General features: G+C 39.0%; 2 protein-coding genes across 3 annotated transcripts; one reads left to right on the forward strand and one right to left on the reverse strand.

The window, feature by feature from the left end:
- Nucleotides 1–257: 257 nt before the first annotated feature.
- On the reverse strand, nt 258–20,162 carry LOC129099560 (dnaJ homolog subfamily C member 5-like). The gene is made up of 5 exons (XM_054608833.1): nt 19,960–20,162; nt 6,765–6,941; nt 5,835–6,048; nt 4,891–5,062; nt 258–4,387 (listed from the first exon to the last, which is right to left on the reverse strand). The coding sequence occupies exons 2-5, from the start codon at nt 6,869–6,871 to the stop codon at nt 4,290–4,292; spliced, it is 591 nt and encodes a 196-aa protein (XP_054464808.1). The 5' UTR covers nt 6,872–6,941; nt 19,960–20,162; the 3' UTR covers nt 258–4,289.
- Nucleotides 20,163–20,202: 40 nt separating this feature from the next.
- On the forward strand, nt 20,203–25,869 carry adrm1 (ADRM1 26S proteasome ubiquitin receptor). 2 transcript variants are annotated; one of them, XM_054608832.1, is made up of 10 exons: nt 20,203–20,323; nt 21,134–21,374; nt 22,482–22,598; nt 23,113–23,320; nt 23,810–23,891; nt 23,985–24,121; nt 24,256–24,390; nt 24,791–24,948; nt 25,309–25,411; nt 25,522–25,869. In XM_054608832.1, exons 2-10 carry the CDS (start codon nt 21,165–21,167, stop codon nt 25,608–25,610), a joined length of 1,239 nt encoding a protein of 412 aa, XP_054464807.1. In that variant the 5' UTR covers nt 20,203–20,323; nt 21,134–21,164; the 3' UTR covers nt 25,611–25,869. The 2 variants fall into 2 exon arrangements, with proteins under 2 accessions (XP_054464807.1, XP_054464806.1); XM_054608831.1 differs by having other exon boundaries at nt 20,241–20,323; nt 23,813–23,891.
- The last annotated feature ends 78 nt before the right edge of the window (nt 25,870–25,947 follow it).

Here is a 25,947-nt window from a genome sequence, read left to right on the forward strand (position 1 = left end):
AATAATACAAAAGTATCCAATAAGGACACATTTTAAAGCTGACTCTGGATTGAGTATGTGACTATCACTTAGAGATCTCATTTAAAAGAGGAATTCCACCAATTGAACACATCACATTCTGTTTCCAGGTCTTGTGGAGCACTACGGCATATGACAAAAGTTATATAAAGCCTCAACTGACACAGCAACTTGACTACAAGTTTGTACACAAATGTGGGGGTTAAGGGTTAGAAACAAAGACACTGTGAGAAAAGAGGCTCTGTGGCAACAGAAACATTTATTTTACAACAGTGCATCATATACTTCATTTACCCACACATCTGTGCAGATGCAAACATCATCAGTCCATGCTAACAACAGAAAAACCTCTAAGTCTCTATGTACTGTGCCACTGCGTGTATATACAGCAGGTCTGTCATTTTGCCACATCATTGTCAAATAGGTTCACATCTAAAATTCTATACATCCCCCTCGACACGCAAGCTAATTATTAACTGAGTATTAAAAACATAAGAAAAATGAAATAAATAAAATAATGCTTCGATATCATTTTCATCTGGTCGCTGTATTCACTGACATCAGTTCTTGTTATTAATTAGTCATTGTTTTAGATCTAACAGTGGAAGTTTCTAGTCTTAAACCCCGCATTCACTCAGACACTGTTGCATGTTTGGTCAATAGAGGAAAAATTACAAGAAAGGAAAGGAGGGATTTTAACAGTGTGGCATTTCAGTGAACACATGACATGAAGCACACAACTAATCAAGAGAAATCAGATTTCAAAGGAGCATCTTCAGGTTTCATAAAAACTCTTTAAAAGGTTCCTAAAAACATAATTTTAATCCTTAATTGGAGTCCAAAACCTGAATACCAAACTTAAATACTACAACAAGGAATACAAATCAGACATAAGCAGCCCGTTTTGAACTGTTAAAATGTGTTTACCTTAGCAGACAATACATATTGTGTTTACTCTTAGCTCTATTCTTTTGGCTTCAAACTCGGCTATTTAAGAACCTTTCTTTTATGATTATGAACCTGCAGATCCCCTGAAACCTTTGAAATTTGCAATAGGACGTTTGGAAGAGAATAGGAGAGAATTATTTAGCTCATATTGCACCGTCTCATGATATGTATAAATACATAATGAACAAAGTGTTTGATTGAGGAATCGAAGGAAATATATTGAATAAATTAGCCCGGTTGGTTCAATCACAACAAAAATCTAACTGTTCACACAAACAACCACAATGTTCCTGTATTTCCTACTTTAGCAGAGCTGGAGTGCTACTTGTGTTTGACAAATAAAGAAAATCTACAAAAAAATAAAAATAAAATGGGACAATTATACGCTACGTAATCAGTCTGGTTGTTGTAAACTGCCCTTACATTGCTATCAGGATTATATAATCTACAAAACTGCTGCCACATCAACAAATAAGACTTTGGATTTCAACATCCTCCCTTCATTAACAACATAAATAAGAAAAGAAAAAACAATGAAAAGCAATTCTACAGAGACAAATAGAAGAAAAAAAAAGTGTTCAACTTGAAATACAGTGACTTAAAATCTAAACATACACTTTAAACGACATGTACAGCATTTTTACTTTCTCACAAAACAAATTGGAAACTAAAAACACACAAATAGTGGGCTGAATCAGTGTTTAGATGTCTGGAGGAAACCAAGAGGTCACTAATGTACGATATTGTACTTTGTAATGTCTCTACTAATAACACTGGCTCCCACAGCACACACACAGCTCTCCAAACTCAATCCTTTGTGTGCGGAAGAGAAAGTGGATCAAGGTTAAAACACAAAAGAAGGAAGTGAGGGGAAGAGGAAGAGGAGCGTGGCAAATCTACAATGGAGTAGCGTTAATAACATGTGACGTGACAAATTATTACTGCTACTACTCAGAAAATGAAGCAATATGATAACTTTCTCAAGACATAATAGGAGTTAGTTATTACTAGACCTTTTCAGACTTCTCAAAGAAGCAGGATTTTCTGTGAGGGAGTAGAGTAACAAACCCGTCACAGACAACATTTAGCAGAACTATTCGTCTGCTGGCTGCTGTGGATTTCCAGGTATCTGTTCAGTCGGGTGTTTCCTCAAGGAAGCTGTTTCTGTCTGGCTGAAAACTTCTACGATTAATCACGCAGTATTATTGTGCTGGACGACAGAGGAAGTTGACTTTCTCAGAGTGTCTGCATGCCATACTTGCAAAAAAAAGGTGAAGGGATCTCTCTAGGATGTTAATTAGACCTTTTCACTTCCATTTTGCAACAGCAAAACTTATAAAACCTACAATTACTTCAGAATAGAGAGGCACAAAACCTGTTGAACCAGATCTAAGTGAGCAAACTGTTTCAATTGTGAGGGTACATTATGCCAGCGGGACAGCATTTATTTAAGTGAGAGCTGCTCTTCCCACACATTAGGGCACACTTTGATGTTCACAAGGGTATTGAGGACAAATAAACTACCCTGATCGTGGTCATAAGCAGGAACACTTTGCTCTTGCAATAAAGTTGTACTTTACACAACAAGTGTTGCTGGAGTATTGACCTCTTTGGATATTTAAACAGCCACGGCACCCCACAGTCCTTTAAACTCCTAACTGAACACATAGACGGGATCACTGACATTCTTCCAGCTTTGGGCCGAGAGAGAAGCCTTAAGAGAGTTTCCTCACAAGCTAAAAGGAAACAGCTTTTTTCTCATCCACAAGCAGTTTCTGAGTATATGAAGAACAACATTTTTAGACATCAAGGTTAAAACACTAGTAAGACATGTCAAAAACTCTTCCCTGGAACGCATTGCATAAATTTCCACTTGGCAAATATGTGAAATGGCAATTCCTTGTAGTCTCTACAGGAAAAAAAAAGAGTCGGATAAAATCCAAAACACACAACAGACGTGATATTGTTTCTACTACAAGGTCTTCTCGTTTTTCTTTTTGTACCTCCTCAATTCCTTCGCTCACTTCCTGTCCCTGTCCCTCTCACCTAAAATGCGAGCGAAGGAAGACACACAAGGAGAGATGAGACAAGGAAACAGGCATTCAACAAAAGGACACAACCGTATTTTGGAGCCTACATTTTGAAGCAACGTCATTTAATTCTGACGTGTGGCACGGCTTTGTGTCACGCCTGTTTTATACCTCAAAAAAGGACACGGAGATTGATTTCAGGGTTACAGGCAGGAGGATGGAGGAGTGCGGAGACGAGGATGCACCCAAAAACAAAACTGAGAAGAGCCTTGTGTGTCTGTGTACAAAGTCTGTCACTCGTACAGTGTGCATCATAACCTTTGGGCTTCATGTGAACAGTCTGTTGTTACCCTAGTTGATATGGGTAGATTAGTAAATGTACGTCACGCAGATTATAAAGTGTTAAAATACACATTTGGTTGTTTTACACTTGTATAGAGATACTTAAAACAAGAAATGAAACGCCTCCCGTGTAGACACGCCGTCAATGACACCGTATCTTTCCCCCTAAAAGAAGCATTATTGTGAAGAGTCACTGCATATCTTAAGTGTTTATTATCTCTGTCCGTATTCATCTTAAACTGGTGAATTATTGTTGCCATATGGCTGCTCCACAAACTCCGGACTAGAGTTTGCAACCAGGCACAATTCATAAGTTGAATGCTTTTTCTTTCTCATGATTTTTGAAATAGAATAAAACAATTATAATGATCACAATTTTTGAGCATACCTCTTTCGGGTAAAACCAGCTTGTAATGTAACAAGTTAATGCGCCTCTGTGTTTTGGAAAGCTTCCCCTTCTGTGCTTCTGACAGCCTTTCACATGACAGATATTTTTAATGCTAGTCTCCTAATGTGAGTTTAACTATGAGCTCATCCGTTACTCTAAAGAAAAATGTTACTCTGGATAAAAGATGAAGAAAAAACAACAACACAGGATCGCTCGTGTTGTCGGCATTCTGCCTAACCAGTGTTAAAAGAATCGTTTTTATATATTTTTTATTTTCGTGTTATTTTTCCTCCTTCTCCCCTCACTCCACATTAATTAGAAATTAACGTGAATTAAAGGTAAAAGTTTGGGCTGAGAGAGATGTTATCTAGTATTTGCTGGTGTATGTGTGTGTGTGTGTGTGTGTGTGTGTGTGTGTGTGTGTGTGTGTGTGTGTGTGTGTGTGTGTGTGTGTGTGTGTGTGGGTGGGTGTTATTGGTTGATACTATAGCTGTGGTTAACTGTCAGGTGTGAGCTGTATGTATGTGTGTATGTGTGTATGTGTGTATGTGTGTGTCCGGTGTCTAGTATGCGTCGGTCCTGTAGCTTTGGCGGGCATCAGAGGTGAGCTGAGTGGTTTCTGTGGCTGAGGACGGCTGCATCATGATGGGCTCACCGCCATCTGGGGAGAACACACATGCGAACGCATACACACATGTTAGAACACATGAGAACCAAAAAGTATAAAAGACAAATAAAAAAACAAACAGAAAAACTAGCCGTGAGTCCAATGAAAAATAACTTGGTCTAAAGCATAACCTGCTTTATTGTCTATTTGATAATAAATGGGAACATAATTTGCTAAATGAACAACATGCTATAATGAAGAAGACTTGAAACTAGTGCTTACGACAATTAAGTCATGTTTACAATGATAACTGAGGTAATAAATCTGGTCAGAAGTAGGTGCATTTTCTCATAATCTTTTTTTTAAGAGCAGTCGCCCCCTACTGGCTATGACAGCATGACGTACAGCGGTTTAACTGTTATTAAAATGTCCTTAAAGTGGCACACACACACACACACACACACACACACATATATATATATATATATATATATATATATATATATATATATATATATATATATATATATATATATATATATATATAATGCCCTCACCTCTCTCGTCAGCGGTCAACTGGGCCTCCAGGTCCTCGGGGGAGACGTAGAACTCGGGCTCCTGGTCCATTGGCGGCCGGGGTTTACATTTACCGCAGCAACAGTTACAGCAGCAACACAGGCAACAGCAACAATAACAGCCTGTCGACAGGCAGCAGAAGACAAACAAGGCCTGTGGGATGAAGAGGAGAAAGAGTTAAACAACTGACCTGATGAAGGACTCTGCAGAGCAGCAGTGGAGAGATCACAAACCACTAACGCTGAATCCTGATTATACACTGGAGTAGCAGATACTGAGAATAATGTCTTTTCCAAATGTGTTATTCTGTACACAGGTTATGTGCTGTGAAAAGCAAAAACATAGTGCCAACCCAAAGTATTCACTACCCTTTGAGCATTTTCATCCTTTTACAGCACTCAAACACAGTGGATGGAATTTAGGCTTTTTTTGAGAAAAAAAAAAAAAAAGGGTGAGCCTATCAGGATTTTTAGGGGCAAACACTTGAAGCAATACTGCAAGATAGCAATCACCAGCAGGGTCTATTTGAAGCATACTTCTATTATCGTGTAGCATACATATTTATTTAACTTTTAACATTGTATATTTGGTATTAAAATGAACAAACTGTATAATATTGAATGGCAAGAGACTTAATTGTTTATTACTAAATTACAAACTGGCTACATGACCATGGTTTTATCTGCGTCATGTCTTTAGTCCTGGCATGGACAATCTCTTTTTTGTGCTACACAACATTATGTGTGAAAGGGTAACTCCGACCCGATTCTCTGGATATTGTCTGGAGTTCATATAAGCAAACATGTTGTAGTTACAAGAAATGTTAAGTTAAATACACCAGCACGTGGAAGGCCAACATCACTTTGAGTTCACTTAAAGTAAATCATAAAGAAAGACAGAATGTACACGTTGGTCTCCATCCTACCTTCGCCCACCAGCTGGACAGAACAAAGTAGGTGTTGACGTTCTCCTCTCCGAACTGCTCTGCGACGTAGAGCCCCAGCGAACCGTATTTGTCATAGATGTTCTTCTTGGTGGCATCGCTGAGGATTGAGTGCGCGTTGTTGATTTCCTTAAACTTTTCAGCCGCGTCCGGGTTGTCCGGGTTCTTGTCTGGGTGAAACTTCAATGCTAGTTTTCTGTTAAAAAGAAAGAGAATGAAAAGGTAAGGTTGGCAAGGTTTTCTGTGTTATGCTGGTCTTTCATCAAAAAATTCTATAGGCCTTTATCACAGCTAAAATTGTGATTGCAGTCGAATCGCTCATCACTCTTCCTTGACCTCGACGTAAAACGCCACGAGGTCAAAAGTGTAGTTAAGATTTCATAAGAAATAGACAACCGTGGTGCTAAAAGAATCAGACTGCACTTATACTAGGCTACGGTAATATGGGACTGCAGATCTTTTTGACGTTGTGGGTCTACTTCTTCTAACAGAGGTGTTTTATTTAGGCTAATAAAACATGGACAACCCAGTGAGAAATATAACTTCATTACCAAGGTTGGAGTTGGAATTGATATCTCTCTCTCTCTCTCTCTCTCTCTCTCGCTCTCTATTATTCCGGATACAAATAGTAATGCACTCACCACATCCTAAATTCATACTAGGGCTCAACATTTGATATCTTTAAAACCTATTGAAACTCACCATTTAAAAGTCATTAAAAAGCTGAATGCACCAATAGGAGAGCAAAGAAAAAGTTACGTCAACATGCAACTACTTAAATTAACTTCTAATGTAAGCAGTGTCTGACTCCCTCTAGTGGTACTACATTAAAAACAACAATACCAAAGATGGACTATGAGGCTGTTGTATCACACTCTTGTAGTAAATGATGGTGTGGGTATTAACAAACACCTGTAACATTTCTTGATGTCATCTGTCGTTGCGGTCTTATCGACTCCCAGCACGGCGTACAGCGATTCTCCTGATGTGGAGAGAGATCTCTGTCTCTGCTGCTCCATGGCCTCTCTCTCTCTCTGTCTCTCTCTCGTTCCTTCTCTCACTCGCACCCTCGCTCGCTCAGCCTCTCACCTGTCAGGTAGGAAGAAAAAACAAGAGAAGAGGACAAAGAAGTTGGTCAACTAATAGGTTCAAATCAAAACAAGTTGCTTTGGGACATAAGGCCTCATTAAGACTGTCTCTCTTTTTTATAGAGGATGTCAAGTTTCATGAGCAATTGTGTGAATGTAGAAACTTTGATTTTTAGAAAACACACCACCAGAACACACCCTGAAGAATTTAGCATCTTTTATACTGATTTGGTTAAGCTGCATGTTCATGGAGCTTCTTTCTTCTCATGGTGTTGAGGGATTTAAAGGTGTGTTGTGGAGAGAAAGAGAAAGGAATAAATGAGATAAACCAGGGTAACCCAAGTTCATGCAGCCAGGCAGGTGTATAAGGCAGAGACATTTATAATCTGTGTCCTGAATGAACCTCTTGTTTCCAGTAAGTCAACTGTGTTGGAGCTGCAGTAAGCAAGAGGTGACTGCTCAAATAGAAAGACTGTAGTAAAGAAGCAGGAAGTAGGTGAGAGCAGTCAAAGGTAATTAACTGACCGGTAAAGTAGCAGCTGCTGTTTGTGGTTCACCTTCTAAGAACTAGTACACTAAATAATAATTAGCAGTTTGTTCTGAAATAATTGACAATGTGCATTTTCACATACAGCAACAAACATGTTCATGAATCTTAAATCACATGTCCATCATGTCCATACATTTCTCACAGAACACAAAAGCACGTAAGACTCCACTGAAGGCACAAACAATAAAGTATACTTTGCTTAATGGCTTTGCCACCATAAATATCACGTGACACAATAACCCTTATCTTAAGTCCCTTTCACACATACAGGCTATCCCTGAAGTGTTCATTAACTTTTTCTGCATGGGGTCAGGTGTGAATGGGGTCATAGATCGATATTCTGGGAATACTGAAACGCCAATTCTCGACCTCAAGACCTCCTAAAGTTTACTTTTGTGGATTTTAATGGCTGTCTAAGTCACCATATATTTTGAGTTATTAAGATACTATGCAGTTATATGTCTGCTAAATAATTAAAATGTAACATAAAAGAAGAAAAAAAAGCTAAATTCTTTGTAGTTTGTGTTTTATCTGACACTAAACTAATACACTTAAGATTAAAATTCTGCGTTACCACCCTAAATTCATGGTATACAAAATTCTAGTAGTGCAGCTTGTCATGTTGCAAGTCACTGGTCTCCCAAGACATTCACTTGTACTGTTGACGGGTTACCATATGATGCAGTCTGTGCACGCCCCAAACAAAGTATACAGATTTTAAATAAAGTAGGTCATCAGTGTGCAAGATTACTTGGGTGTGCCTTCTCAAAGCATTCGGCAGTTCATGGAATCTGTGTGAAGACCCCAACCTGAGGGCTGTGTCTGTCTCTATTCAGATTTAATGAGTATCCACATTGAAACACACAACATCACACACACACATACCAAATTTCAGTCTGTGTTTAGTTTTGGTTTTGTAACACACATAAGACTAAACTTAACTTGAACATGCATGTAAACCGATAACTTTATCTCAAACAGTTATAGGTGGGCCCAGTCGGTAGGACAAAATGATCAATACCAAAAGATATCTTGATATAAGTGGTGCAGGCTAAAACTCATCCTTGGTGTTTTTCTGTCGGATTTAAGCCAAGTAAGAGTAGAAGAGCTATGAGTAAGGAAGGTAGCTCACTAAGCAACTTACTAAGTAACTGACTGAAGTCCGCTAGATTCCAGGCTAATTCGTGCAGTGTGACATGCAAAAGGCATGCAGTCCCCTGCCTTAGAGCTGCTTTGTTAAAACGTTATATTTGTAGATTACAGCACACCTGTAATGCACTGCAGAAAGATAAATCTTTAGATTTTATTATGTTTATGTACTGAGGTGGCTCACACAGAAACAATTCTATGAGAATGATTGAAAGCACTTTCTAAATAAAAAGGGAGTAAAGATTTATCTGACTTTTAGTAATTCTTGAAAAAGTAGCCAGGGGCAGTAATATAGACAACTGAGGATGCAATACATTGAGATGCATCGAGAATTGTTGAATCATATTCAAATCATATCATGAGGCCAGTGAAGATAGATCTAAACATTATCTAACAATACATTCAGTTTCAATCCATATTTGTTGATATTAGCCTTTCAAAAAACAACATTTTCACTGCAGTCAAAAAACTGTTCTAGCAGCACTAGTGATGTAAATTATAACGTGTTATATAATGTGTTCACATGTAATCTCGTAAAATGTAGTGTTGGTGAATAAATACAGTTGTTTGAAGGAAAAATTGATATTAGAGAGGTAATTATGACCTGGACTAAAGTATATTCAGTGTGGAAAATAGCCACTGGTAACTGTTCTCTTGTCCAAGCTGCTGTAGCTGTTGTGTTGCTCACTTAAAATGTTGGGGATTTGGAGTTGAAGCTTATGTTATGCAATACAAGTATTCATGCTAAATCATCTTGTAAAAGCCTGATGCAATACATGTAAATAGTTGAAGGAAATCAGCGTCATGGAGGGTATTGCAGGTCAGAGATAATATGAAAAACAACAGTTAATCCACCCTATGTGGGTCTACAGGGCTTATGTACAGCAGGCTTCATGATAAGCTAATTCAACCAGACAAGAACAAACGCAATACAACCATTGACAACAGGCAAATAAACCAACTTCAAGCAGGAAGAGAGATGATTATTTACCATGTGAATATTTGCGCAAATACTCACAAAACTACAAATATGTATTTGTAAATGTGTTATTTATGTACAAAACGGTTTTGCTACAACAAGAGATTTGAAGTGTTTAAGTCCTAAGGGAAATCCACTTCCTGAGCTTTGAACTGGGCAGTAACAGAGCCCTAACCCTCTGGTTGTTATAACCCTGTCAGACAGCAGGTGTATGGGGGTGAGCAGGCTTAGAGACCACAGTAAGCCTATTCAGCTCCACACATTCACTTGGACTAGACTGCGAGACTTAAATTAACAACATGGGAAAATAAGCTGCATACCTGTCGTCACCAGAAAGACTTGCACCTTTCTGATGATCAATTATCACACTATGATTCATGGACTCAATATAGTAATGAGAACACGCTTCCCATCAGTGATTTACACATTCTGTGGTGTGACCAGATAAGCGTACTTCAAGCAGTAATTGCAGTATTTTCTTTTAAAAGTTAAGTGTTTAGTTTTTTTTGGAGTGTGTTTTTCCTTAACTGATCCCTCAGTTCATTACACTTGATGGTTGCCTCTTGCTTACCCAACTTTAGTTACACCCAGGCTTCACTGAAAAAAGGGAGAAAACAGCAAGGAGGGATGGGTATCGTAGGATTTTATTGATACTACTACTCTTATCAATACTCCTTATTGGTACATGGTTCTTTATCATTACTAAATAATTGCTTTTTAATATTATATTATATATATATATATATATATATATATATATATATATATATATATATATATATATATATATAAAATAATAAATTGAGAACAGGATTAGAATTTATTTAAATTTTAAATCAAACTATATATTTTTTCTTGAACAGCAACAGAAATGTTTACGATAGCAAAGTAGGGCTGTACCGAAAGTAATTTAATTTAATTTTTATTTACATACAAAGCTTCTATTGGGTTTTTCAAAATGAGCTTTAAATTCGAGTCGTCATAATCTATGAATCCATCACCCCAAAAAATGTTTTTTTTTGTTATTGTGGTTATATGAATGTAATGTATGGTGCTGTTAGATTGCTGCTAGACTGCCCTGTCAATACAGACCAGGCCTCCCTTTATACATTTTAAGATGTGGGAGCTCAACAGTTAGACTACATACAGACAGCTTTTGTTTTAGCTCTACTGTAACAATTTGCTATTATCCAAGCTACCACACAGTGCTTGTGTAAAACATAGCTCTATAAACTACGTAAAGGCGTCCTTTTCGGAAGAATGTAAAGAAAAAAAAATAGTTTGAATTCAAATGAGACACCAGGCTGCCAAACATATTTTCAAAGTCTACGTTAGTCCCTCTAAAGCCGTATGAGGCACCAGATGGCCGCTGTGGCAACCCCACAATTCCTCGACAACAGACAACAGTTCCCTGACAAGACATTGATTTAACACCTCCCTAAATCCCACCCACTGCTGTGCAGCTGATTAACCAGTCACAACACAGATTCACCACCGACCTGACTGGAATTAACCAATGAGTGCGTCTCATCTGTACTCCAGGGATTATCAGCAAACTGAAAGACGGCACTAGTGTGTGTGTGTGTGTGCGTGTGTGGTGAATAATCACACCCAACCACCATATTGAGCCCGAACCAAAGAGTCTGTCTACTTCAGCCTGCATGCCAATGACATTTCTTCATGTAAGTCAAATTGGCCATTCACATGAACAAACGGACTGGAAAGATTTAGCACACGGTGTAATGAGGGTGACAGCATATGGCCTGTGTCTCAGAGTGTGAACGTGTGTGTGAGTGGGAGACTGAAATTGTGTGTCGTTCAACACCTGAGGGCCCCCCCTTTTTGTTAAACAGATTTTGTTCATTCAAAGGATTTTCAGTGAGTGTGTAATGCTTATCAATTCTGCATACATTTTCATCTGATAAAGCAGGTTGTTTTGGTCTGAACTGGAGCATTTCTGTTATTAATCCTTTTATGAAGGTTCTCACTCCAACTGCAGCAAAAAAAAAAAAAAGACTAGAAAGTGGGACATATGGATACAATATTCTATCACAATACTTTAAGCTGTGATATCAATATATTTCATAATACTGAATATTTTAGATAATTTATTTTACCATAATTCACCATTACCATACAACCATCTTGCATATTGATTTGCAGCCGTTACCCACAATATTTTTCTCTTACATTTGCAGTGGACTACGTCTTTTAGGCTTCATCTGTGCCAATAAAGCGATTTCTTGTCAAATGGCATACAAATCTAAACATATTGCAGCCCTCACACATAAATCAAAACCTCCTTGTTCCTGCATCATCCAGCAACACTCATATTCTTACAATGCAAAGTTCAGAAGAAAAAATAAACTAGTGATGACAACACTCAAAAAAGACAAGGACAATTTGAGACAGGAACTTGAAAGCAGATGAAAGAACGTATTAAAAGCAAGTAAAATAGAAAGATGTGGCAAAAAGCACTGATGTAAACCATTCATGTGTTAGTATTCAGCGACTGCAGGCTTTGTTTACAGAGGGGAGATTTGAGCTTTGCTGTTTGAAGATTTCAGAACAGACTGCTGCGAAAAAAGGTAGTTTGCCTTAAGGCTGAGCCAAATGCTTCAAAGCTTCGACCGTAACCATGGTAATCAACGTCCAAATCAGTCTTTTCATGCACTGTTCTTGTTTCTCACCCTGTCATGGTTCATTTTGCAATAATGATAATAGTCTCTTACTTCTCATGAGTTATTCTCAGACAGACAACTCTGTTTGTTCTGAGTAGAGAGTGAATCTGCTGTACCGGTGGCTAAAACCAGCAGAAGCAATCAATGTTGAGTCTCAACAAACCAACGTGTTTTATTTTAGACATATATGTTAGCATTCGCTACAGTATCATTTATTTATTAATTTGTTAACACCTTCATAAGAGCAAATTCTTTTTTATGGGCTATCACTGTAAGATATTTCATGCCACATGCTTCATTGTCAATATATTGTAATTGGTGTTCATGTTGGTCAATAAGTAACACAAATTGCAATGCAGAAAATATATCTTTGATGCAATTTAAAAGAATGACTCCATTACATATTTTGCCCACCAGTGAGTACTGAGAAGTTCATTTTCAACTGTAAATTGTGCCACAGTCCCCACAGAACCTTTCTACAATATGTTAATCAACAGATTAAGGGTTTATGTTAAATGTTTGGGAATAATTATGAATCTTGAATCTGTCACTTCGCTCACACACCAACAGCTAGACGACAGAAAAAATTGCATCCTTGTTGTTCATGTCAAAGGTCCCATGTGAGAAGCAAACATTAAAACCTTGTTGACCAAACTCAAAAGGTGAGCAAACTATACTGAAGGATGTTTTAGTTGATTTTAGGATTTTTTTGTTAAGTACAGCAAGAGATGTGTTCGACTGACTGAAATTAAATAAAACTGTTCTAAAGAAGTTGCTGCAACTCTTACAAGCATAAACAGGGCTCAGCTCTAACTTTTATAAACGGTCTTTTTTATAAAAGAACTGATCGAGAATAAAGGCCCTTGCGGACACAGCGCAACAATTGCATCAAAACGCTTTAAAACCTTTTATTTCCTGCACCATGACAGTCAGGAAGTGGATGAGGTCCTGGCGATGTCACCCATCGGTTTGGGACTTGCCAAAAAGGTTTCAAATAAATTGCATGAACTAAAAACACATTATGGGAGGTTTAAAGCTGTAATAAAAAAACCACGAACAACTTCAATCACAACGTAGCCACGCCCTAAAGCATACCCTGCTTTATCGCCTATTTTAGTCTAAATAGGACATTCATTTATAAAGTTAATATATCATGCTGTAGTGATGAAGACTAGAAACTAGCATGTAAAGTAAGATGTGTGCTGTACGTATGTTACTGCTTTTGTTGACAATGGGAGTGGCCTTGTTCCCGGGGCTGACTGCTGCCCACTCACGTGAGTATGAACACATTAATTGTCATTATACAAATGACATCTGCAGAATAATGTTAGATTAATAATTATTTTTAAAAAAAAGTTTCAGCCTTATTTCAAATAAATTCATTAATTATCAGTTTGTTTTCAATTCCCCCTGTTTGTCATCAGCTGCTCTTTAATTTATAAGGTTTAAAATGAGAATGTATCAAATTTCCCAAATTGAATAAAAATTCCAGATTTAGATTTACACACAATTGTCCTGTGTGCAACAACAGAATTAAAAACAGCAAAACAAACACTGGGAATGCCATCACAAAACAGTGACGTCAAAATGGCCAATGTGAAATGTCTCCAAAACAGGCCTCGCTAGTTTTTTTGACCAACAGTCTTTAAGCCAAAAATATTTATTTTTATTATTAACAACATTTTAAACCTATTTTTGTTATACTTTTTGGTGTACTTCCACAGCAATAGAACTTTGCACCTTTCATTTGCTGGTCCAGTCAGAGAGACTGAGGGGAAAATGTCCAAGGTATTTTATTAACGTCAAAGATTCTGGGCTTTGGAGAAAATGTGAGCCTCATTTGAAACTTGGATAAAAATACAGCACTGCCTCTCTCCATCCAGCTTTCTATCCATATCTGCAGCTTCTCCTCTAATGTGCCAATGTTTCTTTGCTGTTGTCTTTCTTTTCCTCCCTCTCATCCACTTCACATCTATTTTACACTTCTAATCCATCCCTCTTGCCATCATCACATTTTCTTCCACCTGTCCCTCTCCCTGCTCTCTCCCCTCACTTTCCTCATATTCAGGTGATGTTTCCTTCTCTGTCCTCTCATGCTATTACTATTATAACTTCATGTCATTGCTTTAAATTTCCATCATTTCTTACCTTTTCCATTTCTCAGCTCTGTCACCTATTGCATTTCCAAACACCACCTTTCCTTCAAGTGGAGTTTATGCTTCACTTGCCCTTTTCTCCTCCTATTTCCTGACCGTTCGACACAAAAATTAAACCGTCAATCGAGAAAATGATCTGAGAATGAAAATAATAGTAAGTTGCAGCGCTATTATAGTAATAATAAAATAAAAATTAGGCTTAGTTCACACAGAAAAACACAGAGACAAACAGACAGACAGGCAGTGATTGTTATTCACTGAGATCAGGTTACAAACACGCACAAGCCATTCATGCCTGTAAATCAATAGATGGTAATGAAACCTCAATGCTACTACGACTGACACAGTAAACACAGCTGCCACACACGTGCACGCAGGGAAGGAAACTAACCACTGATGCAGCTGTATTTATTCACTCAACTCTCACGAAAAAAAAAAAATGTAAACAAATGATTTGCTCTTATTGTTTGGTTCCCTGCCCTGTGAGAACGATGTCATTTCAAATTGGAGCACGGAATTACCACAACTAGGTCAAGACATTTAAATCACTGTCCACTTCGCAGTTGGAAAAATAACTGAGCCAGTCAGAGCTTTATATCAGAGTAAGCACAGGAAGGACTTCTTCCTGTGTCAGAGCCGAGAAGTGGCGACGGAAGAATTGTCATTCATAAAAGTGTGAATAAAAATAAAACAGCTGCACAGGTTGTCATATGTTTGGTTAGAAACATAAACACTACTATTTCTTCATCAGTCATGAACAACAGCAGAACTGCTGGTTGACAGAAGATGATCAGTCTACGCTTTTCCAACTGTGGTTAGAACTGACAGAGACATTAAAGCATTAAAGTCATGACTCTGCTCAGGTACACTGGGAAAACTGTATTCGCACAGACACTTTGTATAGAGCATTCCAACAGAATTGAATTGCTAGGCAACAGCTTGGGTCCATTTGAACTTCCTATCAGCTGATGTCATCCACATACAGCGCAACCTAGGAATGTATACATTTATCTATTTATGTGTTCTTTGACTGCAACAAGGAATATATCAAAGAAGGAAGGGTTGGGACGTCACAGAACTCACATTGGTGTAACAGAACATCCTTGTTATCAATAACTAACCAACTATAAAAAGGATTATGGATTATTATATAACAAATCACCAAATTTTAAAACACAATACCCTATTAATCTGGACCTTTATACTGGTACTCGTTACTTTATTCGTCACTAAACTAGGTGAGCATTTGCACTTTGTTAAGCTGTTAACAAGCAATATCTCTGTTGAGACAACCTACATTAATTGGAGATAAAACCATTATTGTTAGTAAGAAATAATCCCTGTGAAGGTGTTGAAGAAATTTTACAGCCTCCCTATCTTAATCCTTGTCTTGACTTGTGCGTTTGCTTGCTAATATTATAGGATAGATGACTAGTATGAATGTAAATCACTGAGGCAAACTGCAGGCATTGTAGCATACGATAAAGTTCAGCCCTACTATGTTTACATTACTTTATCTATTAAGTGATGACCACTGAGCACAGTTTATACAGTTTTTAATTTAGTGATAACTTCAAATTTACAAATTGATTTATTAACAAAAAACTGTTTCATCAGTCACTCTTCACGTCAGTTGGTTAATCAATGTTTGCAGTCCACGAAATTAGAGTTGAAATTAGATATGTCTTTAAATTCACAAATAAAACACATATTTGGAAGTTGTAATTTCAACAATTTGTCAGGTTAAATACCTAAAACAACTGGGATGAGGAAATAAATGGCAAAACATCATCCCATATATACACAGCTATAGCCGAGTTGCCCTCGGGCAAGGCACAGCATGTCTGACTGCTCAGTAATTAACAAAAGCTCAGCTCGGGTGTAACTGTGAAACCAGCACCTCTAAAAGATATTGTTCCATAGAGACCCAAGACAAATTGAGTTTTAACATAATAAACAAGTTTGCTGTGAAACTCTCGCATCGCAGCTTTGGTTGTCCCAATATTCAGGAAGTTAGTACTTTATACAGAAAACACCCATGATCCACCAGGGCAAATCTGATGTTGAATTTAAGGGAGGAATGACAGAGAAAAATGGTGGGGGAGTCAGGCTGCTGAAGCTGGAATGACATAGGTAGATGGAGGTGGAGGGTGGAGACGGTTGTGTCAGGAGCACAGAGATGGGGTGACAGATAGAGAGAGGGAATAGGCTCAGGGTGGGAAAGAGAAGGAGAAGTGTGAAGTCCCAGGAAAAAGGAAAGTGAATCTGACATTTGACAGCCTCATGTGACTTGTGATCACAGGACTGTTGCACCATCCTGTATAGGACACGGTCATCATGACCAGACTCATGACCTGAGACCATCAGCAGCCACTGGTTCCCATTTAAAAAACTGTATGTGTTTTTTCATTCAGGGGATCTGTGTGTTTCTCTGAAGAAGAGGGCGAAACACTTAATAGCTTTAAAATTGTTTCAAATAATTCAAATCTCCTGAGCTTGTGTTTACCACAGACCTTATTTCAGGCATTTAACAAAAAGCAACTTCAGACATATAGACCAAGGGGAACCAGAAGTGCAACATGCTAACTCATTTCCGGGTTTTAAGACTCCTTCCAGCAGCACTCTTTCTTGATGCACTTATGGTCAGGCCTCAGTATGTGATGTTAGAGTAAGCATTTTGCATTAGGACAGTATCAAATGAAGCTTAAAAAAAACTAAAAACTGAAAGATAACACCAAAGGAGCATTTCACTGTATAATAAAAATATATACTGGACTTTTCTCTCTCTCATTGATTGCAGAGGAAAATTATAATGAATCAATAATGAATCAAGCGGTTCATGCCGTAGTTTGTCTAACACGCCTCTGAATCTAATGTCAGAGACTGAATACGAACCCTTCAGCCTTCTATGTGGGGATACAAATATCACCAAAGTAGGAATCCCAGCTGGGGGATAATTTTAGGTTTTCAAGTGTCACAGCAGTGACACTCTGACATGAAACTGTCACACTGCAGCACACAGCCAATCCAAGTTACTCGAGTTAGGAAATAAGTTAGGTAAATTCCTATTAAACAAAGAATGGAAACAAGTTTCTATTTTGTAAAAAGACAAAGTCTTTACCAGGTTCCATTGTTGTTATTAATACTCCTTGGTTCAAGGGCACAGCTGACAACGTTTGTCAACGGCTTGACAATGGCGTTAGACCCGCGACCTGCTATCAGTGTATGAATGTGTGTGAATGGGTCAATGTGGACATGTAGTGTACATACAGAGAGTTGTGAATTTACCTTATTTCACTATTTTCCCATTTTAGGTCACAGTGTAGCTGCAGTGATAATCTCCCTTATTGATGTGCTGCTGGTTTGTCAGCTAAGTGTAACCTTATTTGATTTTACGATGGCTTTTCAATGACTCACTGATGACCAATAGTGGTGGAGCTCATACTGATGACCTCACACTGATGACCTCACTCACCATCAAGCCTTGCACTCAACCCTTACACAGAGCAGCTGACTCAGAAAAATAATATGATTTGGTAAACATGTTGTACATGAACGGGAAAAAAGCTGACTCAGATTTGAAATGTTTAAGAGACAGTGGAGCCACTTTGATGCAATTTATGCATCATTTAAGCATTAAATTAATGAAAACATCAAGCATATGAACAGGTTATCACTAGTCACGCCTCTAAAATCAGAGTAGCCCGAGGCTGAACTACCATGGCTGATAAAAAACCTTCTGCCTGTGTCTCTGTAAATGCACTGACCCCGATAAAAGGCTTACAGTATCTGGACAAGTATAGCCATTGTGAGATTGTATACTCGGGCATATTGTAATATGAGACTAGATAGATATCGTCTTAGTTTGGGATATCATAACATCACTGTCTTTTTCTGGCTTTAAAGGCTGCAGTAAAGAACAATGAGCAAATCATGCTACTCTATTATTTTCCTTCACCCACTTAGTCATTATATCCACTTTATTGATGAGTATCTGTTATTTATCCCATTGTGTAATTATTTTGTAAAAGTACCAATAGTCAGCCATAACATATTATTGCGGTATTGATATCAAGGTATCGCCCAGACCATTATCATTTTGGTAGGACAAACACAAAGTATCAATACTTCAATAAGTTATGGATCTGATGCTCAGTACTGATCGGAGCCTTCATTAATTAGTTAGAAGTGTTTTTTCAGTAGTAGAAACTATTGTGTGTGACTAGATTTATACAAGATATTCTTACCGACAGCCATCTTAATGACAGTGCTGTTCATAGTATTTTAAAAAAATGTTTTTGGTTTCTAAACCTGTCCTGTATCAGCACTCTTATACCGATTTAGACTCCATGCTAATGCTTGTGGTTTTGTTTTTATATTTCATTTTATTCTCCTGCTGGTTTGACAGTTATATTAAGTGACACGCTCCCAGAAGAAATAATAAAAAAAAAGAATTCACAAGCAGTCATACGCTGGAAATAAGTGACACTGCACATGTTTAGCACATTTACACCAACACCACTACAATGGATTGTTCCACTAAAATCTTCCAACAATACAACAAAGTAACTGAAAATTCAGAATAGAGACACACACAATATGTTTCGATCATTTTTGACTAAAACAAACAAAAGGTTTAATGAATAGTTATGGCAAAAGACTTGGGAGATAAAAAGGTGAATAAATTGACGTAATGCCTGCTAAAACCCCCCCCCAAAAAAAACACACACATCACCATGACTTATACTGCAGGGCTGGGTTGCTGTGGAATTAAAAAGATTACAATTGCAGTTAATGAGAGACAAAACTGTGACTGTATAACAAAGTCTTGAACATCTACTGTCATAAACAGGCATTAACTCTCACACAGCCAGTCAGACAGTTTTTGATAGCCAGCTATGTCAGTAATAAGAAGTGCTGTCATTTAGACTACTCATCTATAGATACAGCTTGGCTATTTGTGTGGACATGCTATTGACTTCAAAGGGAAGCTGCACCTGTCTCTCCAACAGGACCAAAGACAGGAGATCTCACACACACACACACACACACACACACACACACACACACACACACACACACACACACACACACAGCTGGTAACAAGACTACAAATCCGGATTTATCCTCTGGTGTCTCTCTCACAGCCTGAGCAACTGTAAATCCGACCCACAATAATCGATATAAATCGATCAGCCCATGCACCGTCCACCTGTCCTCACACACTGTAGCTACCGGAGGGCTCCCGGTTCGTGACTGGCAGCCCGAGCTAGAAAATACCGGTCTGCTCGGGAATCAAACCCGTGAGTTAAAGCGGATAATCTCCAGGCGCTGCATCACAGGGACACTCACAGCATCCATGTTTGTTAGCCTAGCCTGCACGGAGCTAACGCTGCATGCCCGGTTGGAATAACCCAGTTAGCACTTAGCTTGCTAACTAATCCAAGGGCAGCAAAGCGGACTAGTGTTAGCACGCTGGCTAGCTAACTGTGTGCGTGTCTTACCTCGTGACCCCGCGTGGCTTCTGTTTATCTTTGAAATGAGTGCGTGGCGTTAACTCTGTTTCTTTATACTACTTGCATCCTAGTTCTGCTTTGCTGAACCATTCAAGCAGCCCGTGGTGCAGCCTCGGAGCTAACAGCTACACTGGGGGGAGGAGGGAGCTGTCAATCCGAGCGGAGCGGAGCGGAGCGCTGAAACCCTCCCACTCAGCCCCGCCTCCTTTACAAAGCTCGTTCACGGGGAGGAGGGGGCGCGGCCACGACGTAACCGGAAGTCAGGCGTTAGTGACGTAGAACGCTGGAGCGGCTGTGCTAATAGCGACGCGAAGAAGAAAAAGTTGATCAACTCTGACAAACGCAACTTCAGGTATTTAAACACGAGTTATTTTTAAACACCGGTTGTTTTTTTTTTTTTACATAAACCTGCTTCTATTCAAAGCTGGCTGTTATTTCAATATTTTGAATGACTTTTTATTTTGTTAGGCATTTGGCCTTTGTTGCGCGTGGGTTTAGCCCAGTCACGAGCTAACGCTAGCTTGGACTTCCGGTCTGACAGAGCCAGAACTCACAGCTAGAAGCTACTTCTGTTAGCATCGCTAAGAAAAGTATTTGTGACCCAAAAGAACATCTCAAAACTCCTGAAACTTTTGGATTATACCGCCACACTCTTGTTACAGTCAAATATCAGGTCCAAAGTGTTGATACTACACGGAATAAGCCAGTCTACAGCCTAAACTGTGCAATACAAATACACTGTGCAGTTATAGTTATAATAGTTTTCTGTCTGCATATATAATATTTCAGTTATTGTGGACTGTTTTTATTGCTTATTTATAATACTTGTTTTTTTAATCTTGTTTTTTTTTTCTTCTATGTCTCTTGTTTGCACTATAACCTATGCTGCCTAATAGACTAATAAAGGATTATCTTATCTTAACGTTACTGTCAACTGAAGTAGAAGTAGCAGTGCCACTGTGAAACACTGACTCACATGTGATAGTAGTAAAGTACACGTCTGTCCCTGTCCACAAATTCAAGAAATGTTTGTGTTGAATTAAATTAAAATGGTCCCAAACAGACACTAAATATTCCAATGTATGTCTCCTCTTTGTGGTTAGAAATGTATGTAAACTATAGTGTTGCAAACCTGACACCCCCCCCCCTTCTTCTCCTCCAGTATTCAGGCTTGTATACAAAGAGATCTAAAGATGTCGTCAGGTGCTCTCTTTCCAAGCTTGACGAGTGGCTCGAGGGGAAGCTCCAGCAAGTACCTGGTGGAGTTTCGTGCTGGAAAAATGACCTTGAAGGGGAACGTAGTGACTCCAGACAAACGCAAAGGCACCGTTTACATCCAGCAGTCTGACGACTCCCTGATTCACTTCTGCTGGAAGGATCGGACGAGTGGAAATGTTGATGATGTGAGGAACTTTAAACTGATTACTGTTCATCTGATGTTATATTTTTCAGTTGTCATAAAACTAGTTGTCATATTTGAGGACGTTTCTATGAGCCCCACATATTTCAAAACTATTGTTCAGACTCCAGTGTGTTTCAATCAGACAACAAGCCAATATGTCTTGGTTCCAGCAAAGTAACATTTTGGGGGTTTTAAGAGCTGACATGGGCCACTTTGGTACTTATTGGGTCCAACATGGGACCTTTATTGTATTTAGACTATATCGCTCTCTTTCTCAATTTTTATTTTGTCATCCGAGCCAAAAAAAATCTTAGCAATATTTGGAACACATAAAATAAATATTTTTTCAGATACAGATTTGCTAAATTGTTTATTTAATTATATACTACATTTTGTACTTGGTTTCAGGACTTCACAGTTGAAAAATAAATGTAGCAGTGTTCTCTGATGGACACAAATACATCCATACAGCATCATACAACATATACAAGGGTGCAATATGTTTGTAATAAGCTAACATTTGCTCCGCCAATGTATGCTTTATAGCACTACTCAGCAGTAATGATTTGCAATTTGATAAACTCTGTTGCTGTTTAGGTCAGTGGCTTAGTAGAATTTAAGACTATAACATCAACCCATTTAACCGATTTTAAAAACCCTAACTAAGCAAACAGATCAGTTAACTGGAACGTGACTAGAACTTGTACTTAATGGTGCCGGCTTGCAGTAGACAATTGTCTTTCCTAAGGGCTCAAATAGAAACAATCAGCAAAGACTGTGCAAGATGTTGTTTTTTATTTTCAGACATTTCAGTCGTCTATTCCACAAATGAAATGAGGGCAGTGGCCGCACTCCTGCAATGTAAAACAGAATGTCGTCTCAGTTTGTCATTTTGCCCCCTTCTATTCATTCTGTATTTGTACAAACATTGTACATAATCATTTTTCATACAAGCAATGCTTACACATTGAATAACTATTAAGCTGGGCTTCCAAAGAGCAAGCATGTCTTCATTTCAGAGCTGCGGTGATGATGCTATTGACTTTTTTTTCCCCTTTCAGTAATGGGTTGATGATGAATGTCTTATGTTGTGGCTTTCCTTTCTCAGGACCTGATCATCTTCCCTGATGACTGTGAATTCAAGAAGGTGAGCCAGTGCACCACCGGACGTGTCTTCGTGCTGAAGTTCAAGGCCGGATCCAAGAGACTGTTCTTCTGGATGCAGGTGAGCGGAAAATGCCCCTTTTAGTAGTGGGAGGAACAATGGAGGCTGTCTGTTGTGAATGCATGACATCTGTGTCCATTTGTGTGCAGGCAGATGGATGTTCAATAGACGGAAACTGAGTGGAAAAATGAAGTGGTAGTCAATAAGAGTGATGAGCAGAGAAGAAGAGAGATTATTACACATGATGACAGGGTGTGCATGACTGTAATCAGTATAATTGTTAGGCAGCCACAGTTTTTATAGATTTGTTTTTGTCACTTTATATTATTTTTTGTTTAAATAGACTTTCGATCAAGACCGATTTTGTCCATTAGTTTTCAGCAATGTGTTGTTTGTAGAATAAGGTCACTCACGAACACTAAAGCATAATTAGTATAAATTCAGAGCTTTTATTTTATTTTTCCAGTGTTGTCAAATCCTCCTTGGGTCATTACATAGGATTGCCTCGGATAGAACGGAGCCTTTTCATTTTGTCTGTGGAGAATTCAACTTTTGCTCACCTCATTTCTATCAGGAGCCAAAGAGTGACAAAGATGATGAGTACTGTCGTAAGGTGAACGAGTACCTGAACAACCCTCCCATTCCCGGAGCGGCAGGAAGTGGAGGCAGCAGCCACGAACTATCTGCACTCGGAGGAGAGGGAGGCCTGCAAAACCTGCTGGGAAATATGAGCCACAACCAGCTGATGCAGCTGATCGGACCAACTGGATTGGGAGGACTGGGTGAGTAGCACTGGCTATTCCTTAGATATTTATACATCTTCACACTCACCACGAAAGAGACTCATGGATCTGTTAAGAAGGGGGAGTCTTCTTCACAAAACAACCATAAACATTTTGGTGACATATGGCCTGTTGTATAAGAAGACCGGAGACTGTAAAGACACACAAGTACATCTGGCCTTCATTGTAAATCTTGAGACAATTAAAATATTTAATCAAACATGATTATAGGCCAAAATGTCCTGTAGGAATTAAACAATGACATAATGCTAATACAAATTGAAGTAAAGTGATTTCGTAAAAAATAGCAAAACTTGTTGTAGTAGTGTTGAAAGCTAACTTTAAAAAAATGTAATTTATCGTGCACCCTTTCTTACATAGTTCTTTTAAATCAACACAAAGTTAAGTGAAGCTCACATTTGCTGTATTTGCTTCAAAAAGATCAGGCATCAATTTGGACCCTTTTTGATTTGTTCATGTTTGTCTAAGGAGGTTTGGGAGCTCTAGCAGGACCAGGACTTGCCAACTTGCTGGGCAGTGGAGGACCTGCCACAAGCAGCTCCTCATCCAGGTAAGGCAGAACACAGATGAAGAACACAATATGCGTAAAAAAGATATGGTAAATTACTTCTGAATATTTATATTATGAATGATTCCTTCTTAGCTCTCGTAGCCAGTCAGCAGCCGCCACTCCTTCATCAGGCGGAGCGCCCAGACTGAGTTCCTCTCAGGCCCCCACCACCCCTGTGACTCCTGCTGCCTCCACCGTCTCCCCTACTAGTGTTGCTCCTTCCACACCAGGTACGTGAAGTGCAGTACTATCATTAAGCGTCAGCTCTCTGCCAATTAAGAATCAAGCTTTTAACAAAGAGGAAAAAGCTGAGTATCATGTGTTTAAATCTTTAACCACTTGTTTACTTATGTCTCATTTTCAGCTTCAGCTCAGACCCCACTGGCCCCAGCCTCTGTTGGAAGCCCGGGCTCCCACCAGCCCATCCAGCTCAGTGACCTTCAGAGCATCCTTGCTACCATGAATGTCCCAGCAGCGTCGGCTGCTCAGGGAGCAGCAGGTGAGTGACTAAGGCTGCACCTGCTCACAAATCTCATGGTTTAAGTCCCGGGTCTGATCAACTGGGGAAAAAAGGGAGCAAATATAAAGACTAGAGGGCATTAATGCAGATTTAATATTTTGACTGACTATTGGTAGATAACAATCAGCGGTAAAACTTAATTTCACTATGATGGTACAGATAATGTATTATTGATCAACTACGGTCTGTTACACTGCTATGAGTCACAGATGATTGGATGTGGGGTCTTGGTATGGGGACGCATTTAGGACTGCCTAGTCCTTACAAGTCAGGCTGAATAACAGCTTCAGCTAATTGAGGGAGACGGAGAAAAGAAGTCAACAACAGAGAACAAAATGGGTGATGGAATGACTGACAGGAATCCTCTACTGTTCTCTAGTGGACTTGGCAAGCGTTTGCACCCCGGAGATGATGGCTCCCATCCTGACCAACACCGAGGTCCAGCAGAGGCTCCTGCCCTTCCTCCCCAGTGGAGAAAGTTTACTGCAGAGCGCTGATGAGATCCAGAACACAATCACCTCACCTCAGTTCCAACAGGTAACAGATCAACACAAAGTAACTCCAAATAAACACTTAACTTCTGGTTAAGACATTCATATTGGTATAAGGTAAAGGTAGCGGATTTATGTAAATGTGATTTTATTATTGAGAATTACAGACAATAACAATATCAAAGGTATGAGATAGAGGCTGTTTTTTTTTATGACCTCGCTCGCACCCACATCTGATTTGCTGTATAAAGTGTGTTCACAAGCACCTGACTGATTCAATATAGCTGCTTTTAGCTAATCAGGTCTGGCTAGAGCACTCAAAGTATTTGTAGGCTTTGAGTTTGTTTAATTGCTGCATCTTGACATCAGATAGTATTGAATATTGACAGTTTCTTTCCTCCTGCAGTCAATGAGTATGTTCAGCAGTGCCTTGGCCTCCGGGCAGCTCGGCCCTCTCATGAGTCAGTTCGGTCTGCCGGCAGACGCTGTGGACGCCGCCAACCGCGGAGGTGAGACGCATGCATTATCACATAGACTTTGAACATATGTTTTTTGTCCTCAACTTGTACACATATTTCTTCTGTTTTATATATTGATGTGTATTTTGTCTTCCTGTCAGATGTGGAGGCGTTTGCCAAAGCCATGCAGGACAGTAAAGGAGACTCCAAAGAGAAGAAAGAGGACGACGAGGACATGAGTCTGGATTAGAGCTCACGCTGCCAAGCCTCCGTTAAATCTGACATTCATTTTGCTTTACTTTTTCTTAACCTATCTCCCTTTCATGTTGTCTTACACCTTTCTATACCAAAGGCAACACTCTGCTCCTCACTCAGGGTGAACAGCACAGTTTGATTTAGTTTTCCTTCTGTTGTTACAGTTTAGACTGTCAGAGCCTGATTAAGTGCTGATACTATTAGGCTTTCTTTTTATGATTCACTCTTGATAATAAAAAAATCCTATTGGCATCCAAAACAACTTGCGTCAAGGTGCATCTTTTGCAGATGGGGGGGGGGGAAAAAAACACTGAAGAGTATAATTTGTATTT

Source organism: Anoplopoma fimbria, chromosome 12, assembly GCF_027596085.1.
Source record: "Anoplopoma fimbria isolate UVic2021 breed Golden Eagle Sablefish chromosome 12, Afim_UVic_2022, whole genome shotgun sequence".
In the NCBI taxonomy this organism is placed as follows: domain Eukaryota; kingdom Metazoa; phylum Chordata; class Actinopteri; order Perciformes; family Anoplopomatidae; genus Anoplopoma; species Anoplopoma fimbria.

Bases quoted from the DNA above. Each gene is read 5' to 3' on its own strand.
- LOC129099560 (XM_054608833.1), bottom strand. From the start codon at position 6,871: ATGGAGCAGCAGAGACAGAGATCTCTCTCCACATCAGGAGAATCGCTG. The intron at 6,049-6,764 runs GTGTTTGTTAAT...TCTTTTTAACAG, and splicing joins GACATCAAGAAATGTTACAG to AAAACTAGCATTGAAGTTTC. The intron at 5,063-5,834 runs GTAGGATGGAGA...TTCATCCCACAG, and splicing joins TGTCCAGCTGGTGGGCGAAG to GCCTTGTTTGTCTTCTGCTG.
- adrm1 (XM_054608832.1), top strand. From the start codon at position 21,165: ATGTCGTCAGGTGCTCTCTTTCCAAGCTTGACGAGTGGCTCGAGGGGA. The intron at 24,391-24,790 runs GTGAGTGACTAA...ACTGTTCTCTAG, and splicing joins GGCTGCTCAGGGAGCAGCAG to TGGACTTGGCAAGCGTTTGC. The intron at 24,949-25,308 runs GTAACAGATCAA...TTCCTCCTGCAG, and splicing joins CCTCACCTCAGTTCCAACAG to TCAATGAGTATGTTCAGCAG.